We start from the raw sequence: 15,227 nt of genomic DNA, 5'->3' as shown, positions 1-15,227 counted from the left end.
TACCTTACACGGTAATTAGATTCAAAACAGAGAATCCCTCTAGGCAAAACCTTAAGTTACAAAAAAGACACACAGACAGGAATATTCATTCTATTCAGCACAGTTCTTTTCTCAGCCATTTAAAGAAATCATAATCTAACACATACCTAGCTAGATTACTTACTAAAAGTTCTAAGACTCCATTCCTGTTCTGTCCCCGGCAAAAACAGCATACAGACAGACACAGACCCTTTGTTTTTCTCCCTCCTCCCAGCTTTTGAAAGTATCTTGTCTCCTCATTGGTCATTTTGGTCAGGTGCCAGCGAGATTACCTTTAGCTTCTTAACCCTTTACAGGTGAGAGGATTTTTCCTCTGGCCAGGAGGAATTTTAAAGGGGTTTACCCTTCCCTTTATATTTAAGACAACAGACTTTGTAGGGAAGTAAACACTTAGGATCTGTGAGAACGTTAAAAAGTAACAGTTGTGGTGTTATAAAAAGGGAATTCTTGGTTTAATAATAATAAAACCCAGTTATGTAAATATAAATATACATGCAATGCGGTACAGTCACATTGGGTGGAACCGTGGTAGTTAAACAAATTATACAAGGGAGTCAGGTAGAGTGGCTACTGCTACCACAATTTGTTATCCCCAAAAGTCTTTACAACTATTCTGAGGGGAAATGGGCCGTTTTCGCACAGGAATAGTTTGTAATCAAAATCACTAGGAGTAAGGTGTGGGGTGGGGGTTAGGGAGGGGTATTAGAACTTAACTTGACTGCCTTCAATTATACAAAATGGGAATGTAATCTGGGTATAGTATTATGAAAAAAATAATTAGAGCAGTGCAAGGGATATTAGGCACACAAAAAAGAATGTGTGTGTGTAAATATTTGTGTGTAATTACGTAAGGGTTTAAGGACCTAAACCAACACTCCTGGTTTGTAAAATTCTGTTTGTAGGTTTAAAATAAATTGGGCTTGTTTTGTTTTTAAATAAAAAAGTAATGCCACTAAAATGGCATTTGAATCTCACATCCAAAGTTGCAATATTGACAGACCCTTTTGCCAGAGATGGCCAGCTAGTATGATGTGGCTTTGGTATTTAGCATTTAACCCTTTGGGTACTTCCATGTGGTTATAAAGTTTAATATCTTTTAAAATGAGGACCGAAGACTGTGGCCATGGCAGGGACAGCCACAACTGGGAAAATGGAGAGAGATTCTGGATCCTTTTTATTTTTATTTTGGTAATAAACAGCAGCTAAGTACTGCAGGAGGGGCACAAAAAGACAGACAGTGTATCTCTGAAGCAAGAGCAGGGGTGAAATGTACAGAAGAAGCAGAAACACCCAGCCTTGAAGTAGCTGTAAGTAATCAGACTGTCACAATGTTAAACCTTGACATAAATGCTAGTGAGTAACCTTGCAACAATGCATAATGTGTGTAATTTGGGGGGGGGGGGGGAATGAGATTTTCAGCATGCTAAAAATGGTAATTAAAAATAAATCTCATGTTCAAAGATCTCATAGTAATACTCTCAGCTATTACCTGTGAATAAACTTAAAACTTGGCACAGCAGAGAAGCCATTACAAACCTAGTCTGCTGTACAAAAAGGGAAACTGAAGTACTCTGCCTCATGAATTTCATAAACAAACAGTGGGATAATTCACCCTTTTCTTTAAGGGTAGAAGCCATTGAAATCTGACCTGTCTATAGAACAAATCACAGGAAAGTATAGAGGTAATTTCTCTGTTTTTCTTGCAATCAGCAAGGAGATTCATAAAAGAGAGATTTTTAAGCAATAATCTGTCCCCACAACGGGGAAGGAAATGTGGGTTTTTTTGTTTTTCAGACACTACAGGCAAGCTGGTGCCAGCAGAACAACTTAGAACACCATCTACTGTTGCAACGAAAATTATGCTGTGTGATTTGTCTGGTTTGTCTTGTCATTACCATTATTTTGATGGAAATTGTACAAGACGGATTAACACATATAGCGGCAAAAGTCAATGCATGGTATGATCTGCCTAGAAAGCCTGGTCCACTCAAGTTGGGAATTTAAGTGATATACCAAATTCCAGGAGAACATCATCTATTCCCAGCCTGCTGCTACTGGGAACAGAGAATGGAGGGTGGAAATAGGCTCATTGTATGCAGTGAACAAAAAGACAGGAGAGGTAAGATGGGTACCTGAAAAAAACTGCAAAGGGATGAAATTATTAACATCTGCCACTCCATGGCACATCAAGGAATAGAGAATATGCTTTTTAAGGTGAAACAAATGGAAATTTGGCCTCGAGTACGGGAAGATGTAGAAGGATTTGTTAAAAATGGTACAAAATGAGTGGCAGACAGCAAAAAAACACCTAGTGCGGGGCCATTGTTACATCAGAGAATTGTAGGGCCATGGAGTAGGATACAAATGGACTATATTGATAAGTAGCCGAAAACTTCCAGAAGAAATCAGTATTTGCTGGTGGTGGTGGATTCTTCTTCTGGATGGATGGAGGCGATTCCTACCCGGAATTATACTGCAGAGACAACCACTAAGAAACTATGGGAAATTGTTTTTAGCAGGTATGGAACTCAGAGTAATTGATTTGGATAATAGGCCGCATTTTGTGGGGCAAGTAATGAAAAGCTTACTGTAAACCTTTAAGAATAAAGCAGCAGTTACACATTCCTTATCATCCTCAATCATCAGGATCAGTAGAGAGAATGAATCCAACGATTAAGCAGGCTCTACGAAAAGTGGTACAGGAAACAGATAAAGACTGGGATGAGAAATTACCATTGGTGTTGGTGGCAATTTGAAGTAGTGATCGAGTAGGTACAGGGTACTAGCCGTGCTAAATTCTCTTTGGAAAGCCTATGAGGCTCTGGAGCCCTCTACTGTAGCCAGGAGAAGGGGAAGTAGAGGAAGTAACGCTTACCCAACGCGTTAAAGAATTACCGACTGAACTTAAGAAAATGGAATTTAGATTAACAGATGCAATTTGGAAAGCAAGAGAATATGTGGACTCACAGGCCACTCAAGATACATCACCTTATCCCCTATGTTCCATAATTCTGTATCTGAGGCTGACATCAAAAGATCATGTCTTAGAATCAAAATGGATTGGAGCTTTTTCAATTATGAATAAAATTTCCCTCACTGTAGTGCAAATTAATAAGGGGAAAAGGGGGAAATGGGTACACACATCAAAATTAAAGTTACGGACCAAAGATTAATAAAAGGGGAATGTCCAACTGCACCGGAGATATCACAAACAGATCCTGAATTGGGAGTGTGGATACTGTGCTATGACTTTTGCAATTGGCTTGCTGCTTACGCTTGTTTTGCTTTGCATTATTTGTCTGGTGGAAAGATTGTGCTGTGTGAATTATATTTTAGGAAAAAGACTACCAGAGCTCGAGCAAAAACAGACGGGGTTAGCAAAGGCTTAACAAAAGCGGTTGGGGTAGTATATTCCGAGGCACTGGACATTATTCTTTTGGAAAAACAACCATGACCTCAACACAAGAGAGGTGGAACCAAAAGAAGAAAAAGTTTGCAGGGAATGAAAATTGATTTTAAAGTAAAAGTTCTAACACTGTCAGCATGATTCAGGAAAAAACGGAAATTATGGCACCCTGAAAGGCGGGGATATGACTTCTGGTTTTTATATTTTGTGAGTATCTGGAGAAGTTTAGGGATACAAGGATATGCACGTGGGAGCACCTCTAAAATGGAGATATGGATTAAAGGGGCTAATACGTTCAGATATCCATGTGACACAATGGAGAAAACAGGACCAAACAAAGACAGATGGGAGGGGGAACCTTTTGAGGTGAAATTTGAAATATGGTGGGAAAACAGTAAAGGATTTACATGAGAATATTTAACACCAGAGGACTTGGAGAAGCAATGGAGGTATTTTTATATTATAACAGGGGAGTGCTGGTTGACCTTTCACTTTAGTCATAATGAAAACAACACGAATATAAGCTTCCTGAATTGCACTTTTTTGGAATTTAGGATTTAATGCAACTACCCTGAATGTGATTTATGAAAAAGAATTGGCTAATGTCCATGTGGGATGGAATGAGTCAGCAGCTCTCGAAGCGTAAATGTATGATGCTATGGTAAATTCTTCCATAATGGTGAAATTAAGCTGTTTCAGGAAAATCAACACAGGAATATACTTTTGGGGACATGGTAGGTATTTCGTGCTTCTTAATCAAATACCAGTAAATAAAACCGCACCTAGAATCATGGTGGATGAACATCCAGATAGAAGGGGGGAAATAACTGAAGCCCCAACTATTGTGGACCAACCAATCTGGCTGGAGGAGCTGCGATTAAATGTGAGTGCGCAACATTCAGAGTGTACGCCATATGCCTTGCCTCTATTACTAGCATGGCAACAACAATGGGGAGATGGCGTTAAAAGAAGTCAGAGAGGTATAGGAGAATATATTGTGGGTGGCACTGGTGCTGAGGTTGGGGTGTTGAATTCGTATGATATTGAGACGTTACGAGGGAAAATGTCTTGGGTGAGACAATGCCATCACAAAGATCAAAATTATGCTGTGGCTCTTTGCAAATGAACAGTAAAAGAGTAATTTTGTCAACTGATAAAACAGTACACTATTTAGCTAGGGAATTGATTTTTCCAAGCTCGTGAGGGCAAGGATCACATCTATGTTTTAGGCACAATACCACTTTTGCGTTACTGCTACTTTTACACACCTGCACACACAATTTTGTTTTAATAATGACTAGTTCAGGGGTTCTCAAACATCATTGCACCGCGACCCCCTTCTGACAACAAAGTTACGAAATGACCCTGGGAGGGGGGCAGAGACCGGGCCCCGCCGCCTTGGGTGGGGGAAGAGGGAGCCACAGCCCGAGCCCCACTGCCCAGGACAGGGGTGGAGCTCAGGCTTTAGCTTCAGCCCTGGCTCCCAGCAAGTCTAATGCAGGCCCTGGCGGTCCTGACCCACAGTTTGAGAACCACTGGACTAGTTAATGCAGAATATGAAAACTAACAGAACTGAATAGAAATTTGGTTGGCAAAAGTTCTTTCCGTTCATCCTACAGTTATTTTTGGTCCCAGTTAAGGAAAAAACTTAAGTATGTGCTTAAATGCAATTCACAAAAGTCATTGCATTGAAGGTATTTAGTATACAGCCAAGCTGCTATCTATTTTCTGTGAGATTTTCAAAGGCATGAAGGGCAGCTAGAAGCTCAACTCCCTTGAAAGTTTTTGGGAATTACATGCCTAGCTCTCATTTGTGACTTAAATAATCTCCCTCCTTTCACGTGTTTAAGAGAGGCACCCACAGAGAGAGATGGCACTAGAACAAAAACCAGAGACTTAGCAAATCACATACTCCTTAAAACATGAAAAGGAGTACTTGTGGCACCTTAGAGACCTTAAAACATGGATTTTATTACAGCAAACGTAGCCAGCAAAATGGCATGGACCCCAACTGTATTTGTGCCTAAACAGCATATGTTTCTGTCAAAAGACAGATGAGGCCAGACAGGAGGAAGGCTACCAGCAAGCAAAAAAAGGTAACAAAGATGTGAACAGAGGTCTTATAAGTAGGAGCAGTGAAGAAAGAGTCTATTTTTGGAGCTATTAAAACTAATAAAAATAGAGATGACAATGGAGATTGAGAAGGGAAGAGAAGGAGAAGTATTTGGAGAAAAGAGGAAAAACTCAATTTTGGACTGATTAAGTTCTAGGGATGAGATGGCAATAGTGTCTGGTCTAGTCGGAGAAGAGAATGAGTCAGGACAGCTAAAAATAAGAAAGGTTATAGGTTGGAAATCGAGAGGTTATAGGTTAAAAATCTTCAGCAGAGATGCAAGTTGAAGCTATGACAGGACGTAAGGTCACAGAAGTTGAATTTGGTTTCCAGTTGGAAGTTCTCAGTGACCTTATAAACACATACATATATGTTTGCATATGGGCTCATTTAACGACACAGTATGCAGATATAAAGCAAGACTTTTTTTTTTTTTTTGTCTTCTGACCTGTTACTCAGCACAGCAGAATGTCCAAATCTGTCGACATCATGATGGAGATCAGGTCGAGGAAGTACTGACCAATGATCACAAGCTAGGATTAAGGAAAGCTCACTTCAGAAAAGTTCCTCCAGCATAATTAATAACTGACATTTAAATAGCACATTTCTTCCTGAAAGATCCCAAAGTACAGTACTTCAATAGCTACACAGAAACCATTTCATCCCTCACCACAATGCAACCACCTTCTACAGTGGAATGTGGTAGCTGTTTAAAAGCACAAGGCACAACACACTATACAACATTTCATGACAAAGCGAACGCTGTATCCATTTGAGACTATCTTAGGGCCCAGATACAACCTGGCTCTTACACGGGTCTCTGGTGGGCAGGAGTGCAATGAGCCTTCCCTACGCCATCATGCAGCCTGCATAAGGACTGGGCACAGTAGCATTCCCTGTGCTTCAGGGAGTTATGAGACCGCTCTTATCCCTACTTTCCCATGAAGCCCCCAAAGAGGAGGCAATGGCATGCAATGGTTCTTCCCCAGCCTATGCACCCGTCCATGCAGAGGGGGCGTAAGCTGTACTGCGGGAGAGCTAGCTGCTCCTGCTGGCCTCCCTTGGAGGGACTCAGTGGAATAACCTTCAAGGACTTAGGGAGAATTATGGGTAACAGTTTGTGGGGTTTGTTTGTTTTAATTACTGGAATTAATCACCAAACAATGAACCTACTTTTTACCCGTTTATATGTGAACGTGCTCAGTTTTGCCCTGAATGGACATAATGTGGAGCAAGGGCTTTAAGATATGTATACACAGATCATTATTATTTCGCAGTTATGTGATTTGAGGGTAGCCTGGCATAATAGTTTTGATTCATGATTTTTTTTTAAAACTACTGAGTGATTATTCCATTCTTTTCTATTAGCATAACATAGAATCAGAGAACTGGAAGGGACCTCGAGAGGTCATCTAGTCCCATCCCCGGCACTCAAGGCAGGACTAAGTATCTAGACTATCCCTGACAGGTGTTTGTCTAACCCGCTCTTAAAAAATCTCCAATGATGGAGATTCCACCAACTCCCTAGGCAATTTATTCCAGTGCTTAACCACCCTGACAGTTAGTAAGTTTTCCTAACGTCCAACCTAAACCTCCCTTGCTGCAATTTAACCCCATTGCTTCTTGTCCTATCCTCAGAGGATAAGAACAATTCTTCTCCCTCCTCCTTGTAAGAACATTATATGTACTGAAAAACTGTTAGCATGTCCCCTCTCACTCTTCTCTTCTCCAGACAAAACAAATGCATTTTTTCAATCTTCCCTCATAGGTCATGTTTTCTAGACCTTTAATCATTTTTGTTGCTCTTCTCTGGACTTTCTCCAATTTGTCCACATCTTTCCTGAAATGTGGCACCCAGAACTGGACACAATACTCCACTTGCGGCCTAATCAGCACAGAGTAGACTGGAAGAATTACTTCTCGTGTCTTGCTTACAACACTCTTGCTAATACATCCCAGAATGACGTTCGCTTTTTTTGCAACAGCGTTACACTGTTGACTCATATTTTGGTTGTGATCCACTATGAGCCCCAGATCCCTTTCCAAAGTATTCATTCCTAGGCAGTCATTTCCCATTTTGTATATGTGCAACTGATTGTTCCTTCCTAAGTGGAGTACTTTGCATTTGTCCTTATTGAATTTCATCCTATTTACTTCAGACCATTTCTCTAGTTTGTCCAGATCATTTTGAATTTTAATTCCATTCTCCAAAGCACTTGCAACCCCTCCCAGACTGGTATTGTCGGCAAACTTTATAAGTGTACTCTCTATGCCATTATCTAAATCATTGATGAAGATATCGAACAGAACCGGACCCAGAACTGATCCCTGTGGGACCCCACTCGTTATGCCCTTCCAGCATGACGCTGAACCACAGATAACTACTCTCCGGGAATGGTTTTCCAACCAGTTATGCACCCACCTTATAGTAGCTCCATCTAGGTTGCATTTCCCTAGTTTATTTATGAGAAGGTCATGCTGGACAGTATCAAAAGCTTTATTAAAATCAAGATATACCAAGTCTACTGCTTTCCCGCTATCCACAAGGCTTGTTATCCTGTCAAAAAAAGCTATCAGGTTGGTTTGACATGATTTGTTTTTGACAAAAACATGCTAACTTATCACCTTATTATCTTCTAGGTGTTTGCAAATTGATTGCTTAATTATCTTGCTCCATTATCTTTCCGGGTACAGAAGTTAAGCTGACTGGTCTGTAATTCCCTGGGTTGTCCTTATTTCCCTTTTTATAGATGGGCACTCTATTTGCCCTTTTCCAGTCTTCTGGAATCTCTCCCATCTTCCATGACTTCTCAAAGGTAATTGCTATTGGCTCAGATATCTCCTCAGTCAGCTCCTTGAGTATTCTAGGATGCATTTGATCAGGCCCTGGTGACTTGAAGACATCAAATTTGTCCAAGTAATTTTTAACTTGTTCTTTCCCTATTTGAGCCTCTTCTGATCCTTCCTCATTTTCACTGGCATTCACTATGTTAGACATCCAATCACCACCAATCTTCTTGGTGAAAACCGAAACAAAGAAGTCATTAAGTACCTTTGCCATTTCCACATTTTCTGTTGCTATTCTTTCCCCCTCATTGAGTAACGGGCCTACCCTGTCCTTGGTCTTCCTCTTGCTTCTAATGTATTTGTTGAACGTTTTCTTGTTACCCTTTATGTCTCTAGCTAGTTTGATCTCGTTTTGTGCCTTGGCCTTTCTAATTTTGTCTCTACATACTTGTGTTATTTGTTTATATTCATCCTTTGTAATTTGACCTAGTTTCCACTTTTCGTAGGACTTTTTTGATTTTTAGATCATTGAAGATCTCCTGGTTAAGTCAGGGTAGTCTCTTGCCATACTTCCTATCTTTCCTACGCAGTGCAATAGCTTCTTCTTGTGCCCTGAATAATGTCTCTTTGAAAAACTGCTGACTGTCTTCAATTGTTTTTCCCCTTAGACTTGCTTCTCATGGGAGCTTACCTACGAACTCCCTGAGTTTGCTAAAGTCTGCCTACTTGAAATCCATTGTCTTTATTTTGCTGTTCTCCCACCTACCATTCCTTAGAATCATGAACTCTTATCATTTCATGATCACTTTCACCCAAGCTGACTTCCACTTTCAAATTCTCTACCGGTTCCTCCCTAATTGTCAAAATCAAATCTAGAACAGCCTCTCCCCTCATAGCTGTCTCCATCTTCTGAAATAAAATATTGCCTCCAATACATTCCAAGAACTTATTGGATAATAAACTACATTTCTGAGTGCTGATTATTTACTTTGGTTTCTCATGTAATTTCTTTCTTTAGGCACTATGAAGAAATCACACAAGACACAGAGAACCCACTAATCAGCCAAAGGAACAAAAGCAGAAAAAGTTTGCTAAATTAAAGTGCTATATGTTGGGCCAAGTAAAAGGGAATGCCGTGGAGGCTAATGTCCAGAAGACTGCACGCTTTTTATCCCTGCCGGTGTAGGTAGAGCCTCTCTCATAGTTTGGCTTCTTCAGCATCAGAAGAGGAAGACACTGAACTTTGTTAATTGATCTACAATAAGTTAACATGTTTCATAAGACTGAGAAACTGGAAATCTCTATGCAATTAATAGAGAAAAGTCAGTATTTTATTAGGGAAGAAAATCTAAAGAGCTCCAGACTGTTGACAAAGTCTTTAATATAAGGTTATGCTATGTTGCATCACAGGTTGAAGCCACTGGAAAATAAATCCACATCCTCCAACAGGTGTGCAAATCGACTTACAAGAGAGTGCAGTGAGAAATAACCCTATTATTTCTTTAGGAAAGTTATCTGAGGAACAGTGGGGTAAGAGATTTGATCTGGAACTACCCTTCCACAGAGAGTCATTTATCTACCTTCTTCTTGTGCCACACCTAGACAAGAAGGTGTTGTGAGAAGAGAAATAGTTAGGACTCTACTAGCTCCATTTAATGCTCTAGCAAATGGTTATTCTGAAATTGATTTTTTTTTTTTAAGTTATCTACTCAATTGTTACAGGATGTAACTTTTTCTGACATCATTCATAAGACTAGCACACATGGTTCAAGTTTGTAATGGAAGACTTCAGCAAAATTGGAGCATAATTTGTAATTTTATATCCAGCAAATTGTGAGTTATGAGGGGCCAAAAAATATATTTTTCTAGAGTATTAGGAGACTTGATATGTTTTGCTTTCTAAGCTCCTTTCTCAATCTTTAACAGAAGATCAAATATTGGAAAAAACTAATGGTACAGAAATTACTAAGAATTCTCTCCTTCCAACCTGAGATTTACAATGTATTGATTATCCAAACAGAATATATGTGCTGTCAAAATATACAGCTTTACTCAGTAATTGGTATCATAACAGTTTGATAAGGCAAACATTAGAGATTTATTTTTTTCTCCTTTTGTGGGGAGAGTAATTGTATTCATAGCCTTACTGTAAATGATTTTTATGTTGACCTTTTAAAATGATAAATACACCAGACCCTCGCTAGAACGCGCGTCTATATAGCGCAAATTCGCATAAAACGCGGTCGCGGCCATGGATCCCAAATTTAATTACTTTAATTGCAATTCATTTTAACGCGGTTCCCGTGTTAACGTGGTACCGCACATGGATCCCAAATCCTGCGTTCTAGCGAGGGTCCGGTGTAGTTTAAAAACTTGCTTAAATCAAGAAGTCAGAATTCAGGATATTAACCCTATTACAGGGAATCAAGAAGGGATTCTTTACTTAAGGGAATTTCAGTAGGTGAGATCTATCCTTTGCTGTATTTAATACCTAAGGGTATGTCTACACTGCAATTAAAAACCCACAGCTGGCCTCTGTCAGCTGACTCAGGGTCACGGGCCTCAGGCTAAAGGGGTGTTTAACTGCAATGCAGATGTGCAGGCTTGGGCTGTAGCCCAAGCTCTGCGCCTTTCTCACTCTGTAGGGTCCTACAGTCCAGGCTCCAGCCCGAATACGTACACCTCAATTAAACACCCCCTTAGCCCGAGCCAGTTGCAGGTGTTTAACTGCAGCGTAGATATACCCTAAGATACAGCTATTTGAATTCTGTATGGTGCTTTCTCCTAAAATTTCAATTCTCTGGATATGCATGTATTTTCTCTTTTTAAATAATTTCACCTCTTATATTTAATTAACAGTTTCTGGACTAGGTATTTGCAAATAAATGCTGCCCTCTTCTGGCTACACGAAGTCACCAATGTCTAATCCTTTGAAATAAAACCCAGTCCTTTGGCTTGGTTATTCAATAGCACTTGCAGAGACATTTGGATTTATGGAGTGTACACATTACTCAATCAAGATTTATCTTGTTGTGATGCTTTATATTCAGGAGACCCTGCTCCTAGACCTAAGGTCAACTAATAGAGAATGCTGACTACATGGCAAGCTCTAGCAGCATCCAGTGTTTGTATTTGTCATGACATACTAAGTTTCTGTTACATCACAGATACAGCGTCTAGGAGATGCCAGATTAGTTCCCCGGATGAGATGTTAAAACTATATCCCTTATGCTAATGTGTGTTGTTTACCCAAGCTAAACACCCCCAAACACTGTCCAAAATGAGTAAACAACAAACTTATTCCAAACCACATATCTCCTACTCAGAAACAGGGTTTTAATATTCAAGGTTGTATGTGAGCTCCTACTGACTATATAACTGCTCCTGTACTTGCCTACAAAATCACTGCACTGCTAGTATCCAGTTCAATTGTTTTGAAATGTGTAGTAAACCAAGTTAAGTCGGTCTTGCCTGCTTATGCATTCTCCTGCAGTATTCTTACAATAAAATTTGGTATCATATACACAGCATGTAAATTAGTCTTTTTAAAGACAGTTTTCTCTTTTCATCTCCATGAAAAAGTTTTTGCTTGGGAACTTACCAATATCATATGCCATAAAATCTGAAGAAAAGCACTTAGCACCATGGCTCATTGATGTGTCATTGTGTGTATTTCCTCCGAACACCAGCATGGTTCCACTCATTATCACAGCAGTGTGCAAATAGCGGAAAAATCTACTATCTTTAAGAATCGTCCTTCAGAAATGAAAACACACACACATTTTTTTAAGAAACTAACAACCACCTGACAAAGATAAAGTGATGTCCAAACCCGCTTTGGAGACAGATTTGTGGTGGCAATCCACTTACTTATTTTTCTAATATAATATGCAATGGTCTTTTCTTTCCAGTCTGCTCCTTGCCTCCTATAATTTGATTTACTCTTCTCAACTACCCTCCCTCCCCCCGATTCTTGGGGCCATATTCATTCAGTGGCATTCTACTGAAACTTCTTGTCCTGGACAAGGATATAATACATCCATCTGCCACCTCCAGTCTTCACCAAAAAACAATATTTGGCATTTGGCCAGCAACAGCTGTTGAGCCAAAAACTACCTGGGAGAATTTCATGATTGTCCTGGTGGTTACAAAACCCTAAGCCAACCCAAAAGGGTCATTGTTTCAATTGGATGCTGTTCCTCCCTCAACCAAAATACCTTGACTGAAACTTCTGAACTAGTAATACAGCTCTGCAGATTAATACATGTAAAATTGGATGCATCATCCATGATTAAATCACGGACAGCATTAATTATATTAGCCACTGACCTTGCATCAAATCAACATGATTAACAGTACTGAGAGCTAAACAGAGCAGTCTCATCTGCGATTTCCCCGTTGTTTCGAGAGGGTAAGGCCTTAAAAGGTTTGGGATGGAATGCACCGCTGACCGAATATCAGTTTCCTGGCTGTGTGGGTTCACGCCACCAGAACCAGCAAAGTTGTTGTCATTGGGATGCTGCTGGACATCAGCATTGTGACTGCAGTTCATGTAGAGGGAAAGATTTTCCCTACCTGTAAGTCACATTTCTACAGCAAAGCACTCCACAATGCAGCCCAATGACCTGCTCTGGTGTGGAACAGCGAGCTGAGTGCTGTGGCACTTCCTGCATGGAAGGAGTTTCTGAGCACTGCTCTGCTCCTGGACGGAGGCCGGAATGCAAAAGCCTGTTGAGCAACTAGCCAAAAGCATGGGTGGGCTTTTGAAGCACCACTCCCCTTGAAGGGGAGGAAAGTGCTCAGAAAAAATGGGCTGCCAGAAGGCAGTTTAGAAGATCTTATGGGATGTACCACCAGTCCTGAGAAGGGACGGAAGTGGAAGCCTGAACTTCTAACGTTAGTTGGGCAGAAAGGAGTGGGCGCACAACCTGAAACCCAAGTCACAGAAACCAGTAGTATTCTACCTTCAGTTTAATTAACCAGGTAATACTTTATTGTTCTGCAAACAGCCAGTACTCAGACATTACATGCAGATGAGGTCAGAAGGTGAAAAGATACTTACCACATCCGTGTATCAACTTCATATTTGTATAAGTCATCTGCTAGTCTATACTTGTTGGCACTGAATGCTTTGTAACCTCCATGGATATAGATTGATTTGGTGTTTGGATCGTAAACACTGCTGTGACCATAGCCTCCCTGCACCAAGGCTCCACTTGTTTGTAAAATATTCCATGTATTTGTCGCTAAGAAGAGAATGAAACTTGTATGTAACAAAAGACACGTAATGTATCAGCATTGAAAACAGGTCTACAGATTTAGCTAGGGAACAGACTCTCCCTTAACTCAAAACCATTAGCACTGCATACGCCATAGCTACAGCCTCTCTTTGTCTTTTACTGTTTAAGAGCCAGTCTAAGTTACTCCTCAAAGGAAAAAAAAAGTGCCTACTCAGTGGGTAACTTACCTGCCAAGAGGTGTTGTGCTGTCTGATTCTTTTAATTAGACCAGGGGTCGGCAACCTTTCAGAAGACGTGTGCCGAGTCTTCATTTATTCACTCTAATTTAAGGTTTCGCGTGCCAGTAATACATTTTAACATTTTTAGAAGGTCTCTTTCTATAAGTCTATAATATATAACTAAACTATTGTTGTATGTGAAGTAAATAAGGCTTTTAAAGTGTTTAAGAAGCTTCATTTAAAATTAAATTAAAATGCAGAGCCCCCCGGAGCGGTGGCCAGGACCCGGGCAGTGTGAGTGCCAGTGAAAATCAGCTCGTGTGCCGCCTTTGACATGTGTGCCATAGGTTGCCTACCCCTGAATTAGACCATAAGCATTCTCCTCCAACAGTCATTCATTAAACTTCAAAAGACAAGCCAAGAGAGTGAAATATAAAAAACATTAAAATAATCTGTCACATTTCGGTGACATCATATCACCACTAAAGTGACTTGATTTGTTATGGTATCCAAAAGCACTTTTTTTGAATATTCTACAGATGTTAGTCAAGAAAGCATAGAAGCCAAACTCACTGGGATATATTTTTTAAAAGAATGCCCGCCTGGTGGCCTAACTATAGTGTTCTTCATAGCCAAGCTTGAGAGCCCAGGTGTGATTGATGGACCTGGTCCCTGACTCTCTGGAATGGCAGGGTTTGGGAGCATAACAAAGGAAACATCATAAGCCTGAGAGAAGCATTTTACTCAACTAAACACAAAAACTTTTTTTTTTTTTTCCCAACTAAGGAGCAATGCTGAGAGGCTCTGAATGAAATGCTATGCAGACTTCCCAAGGCAGGCAAATACGGGAAGAAACAAAATAAATTCAGGGTTCTGACAGATATGCAAGGACTTCTTCCCAAAAATTAAAGGAAATGAATGATGTAGCCTTTGGAAACTTATGCACCTGACAGGTTTCAGAGTAACAGCCATGTTAGTCTGTATTCGCAAAAAGAAAAGGAGTACTTGTGGCACCTTAGAGACTTAGAGCTGTAGCTCACGAAAGCTTATGCTCAAATAAATTGGTTAGTCTCTAAGGTGCCACAAGTCCTCCTTTTCTTTATGCACCTGAGTGTTTTTAAGAACTAGGAAGAAAACCATATCCGAGTTCCCACATCATAATTTTCTAAAGCAGCAGACTCTAGCTCTGACTACAAGTCTATCTCCCCAAAGGGATTTTTCCATACAGGAAATATAAAACTGAGGATGAAGGAGACTCCCCTAATGAACCAAGACTGTCTCTTGGTTTGTTTCTATAAGAATCATTGCCTCTGACAATAAATCAGGACATAGTTGTTGTTCATATATCAGGAGACTGTTTCCTAGATACCGAAAAAAGTTTTGGACTGTTTTTATTTAAAGGAGAGGGTGGCACAGGGGGAAAA

General features: G+C 40.2%; 1 protein-coding gene across 1 annotated transcript in view; it reads right to left on the bottom strand.

Moving 5' to 3' along the window:
• Positions 1-15,227, bottom strand: part of ATRN (attractin) — a 253,540-nt gene that overhangs the window by 139,482 nt on the left and 98,831 nt on the right. The window contains exons 9-11 of the mRNA XM_037898359.2: positions 13,408-13,591; positions 11,947-12,101; positions 6,007-6,091 (exon numbers count right to left, since the gene is read on the bottom strand). Coding sequence (XP_037754287.1) covers positions 6,007-6,091; positions 11,947-12,101; positions 13,408-13,591 — 424 coding nt within the window. The remainder of the gene's footprint in view (positions 1-6,006; positions 6,092-11,946; positions 12,102-13,407; positions 13,592-15,227) is intronic.

This window comes from Chelonia mydas, chromosome 4, assembly GCF_015237465.2.
Source record: "Chelonia mydas isolate rCheMyd1 chromosome 4, rCheMyd1.pri.v2, whole genome shotgun sequence".
Lineage (NCBI taxonomy): Eukaryota > Metazoa > Chordata > Testudines > Cheloniidae > Chelonia > Chelonia mydas.
This window is presented reverse-complemented; position numbering and strand designations above follow the sequence as displayed.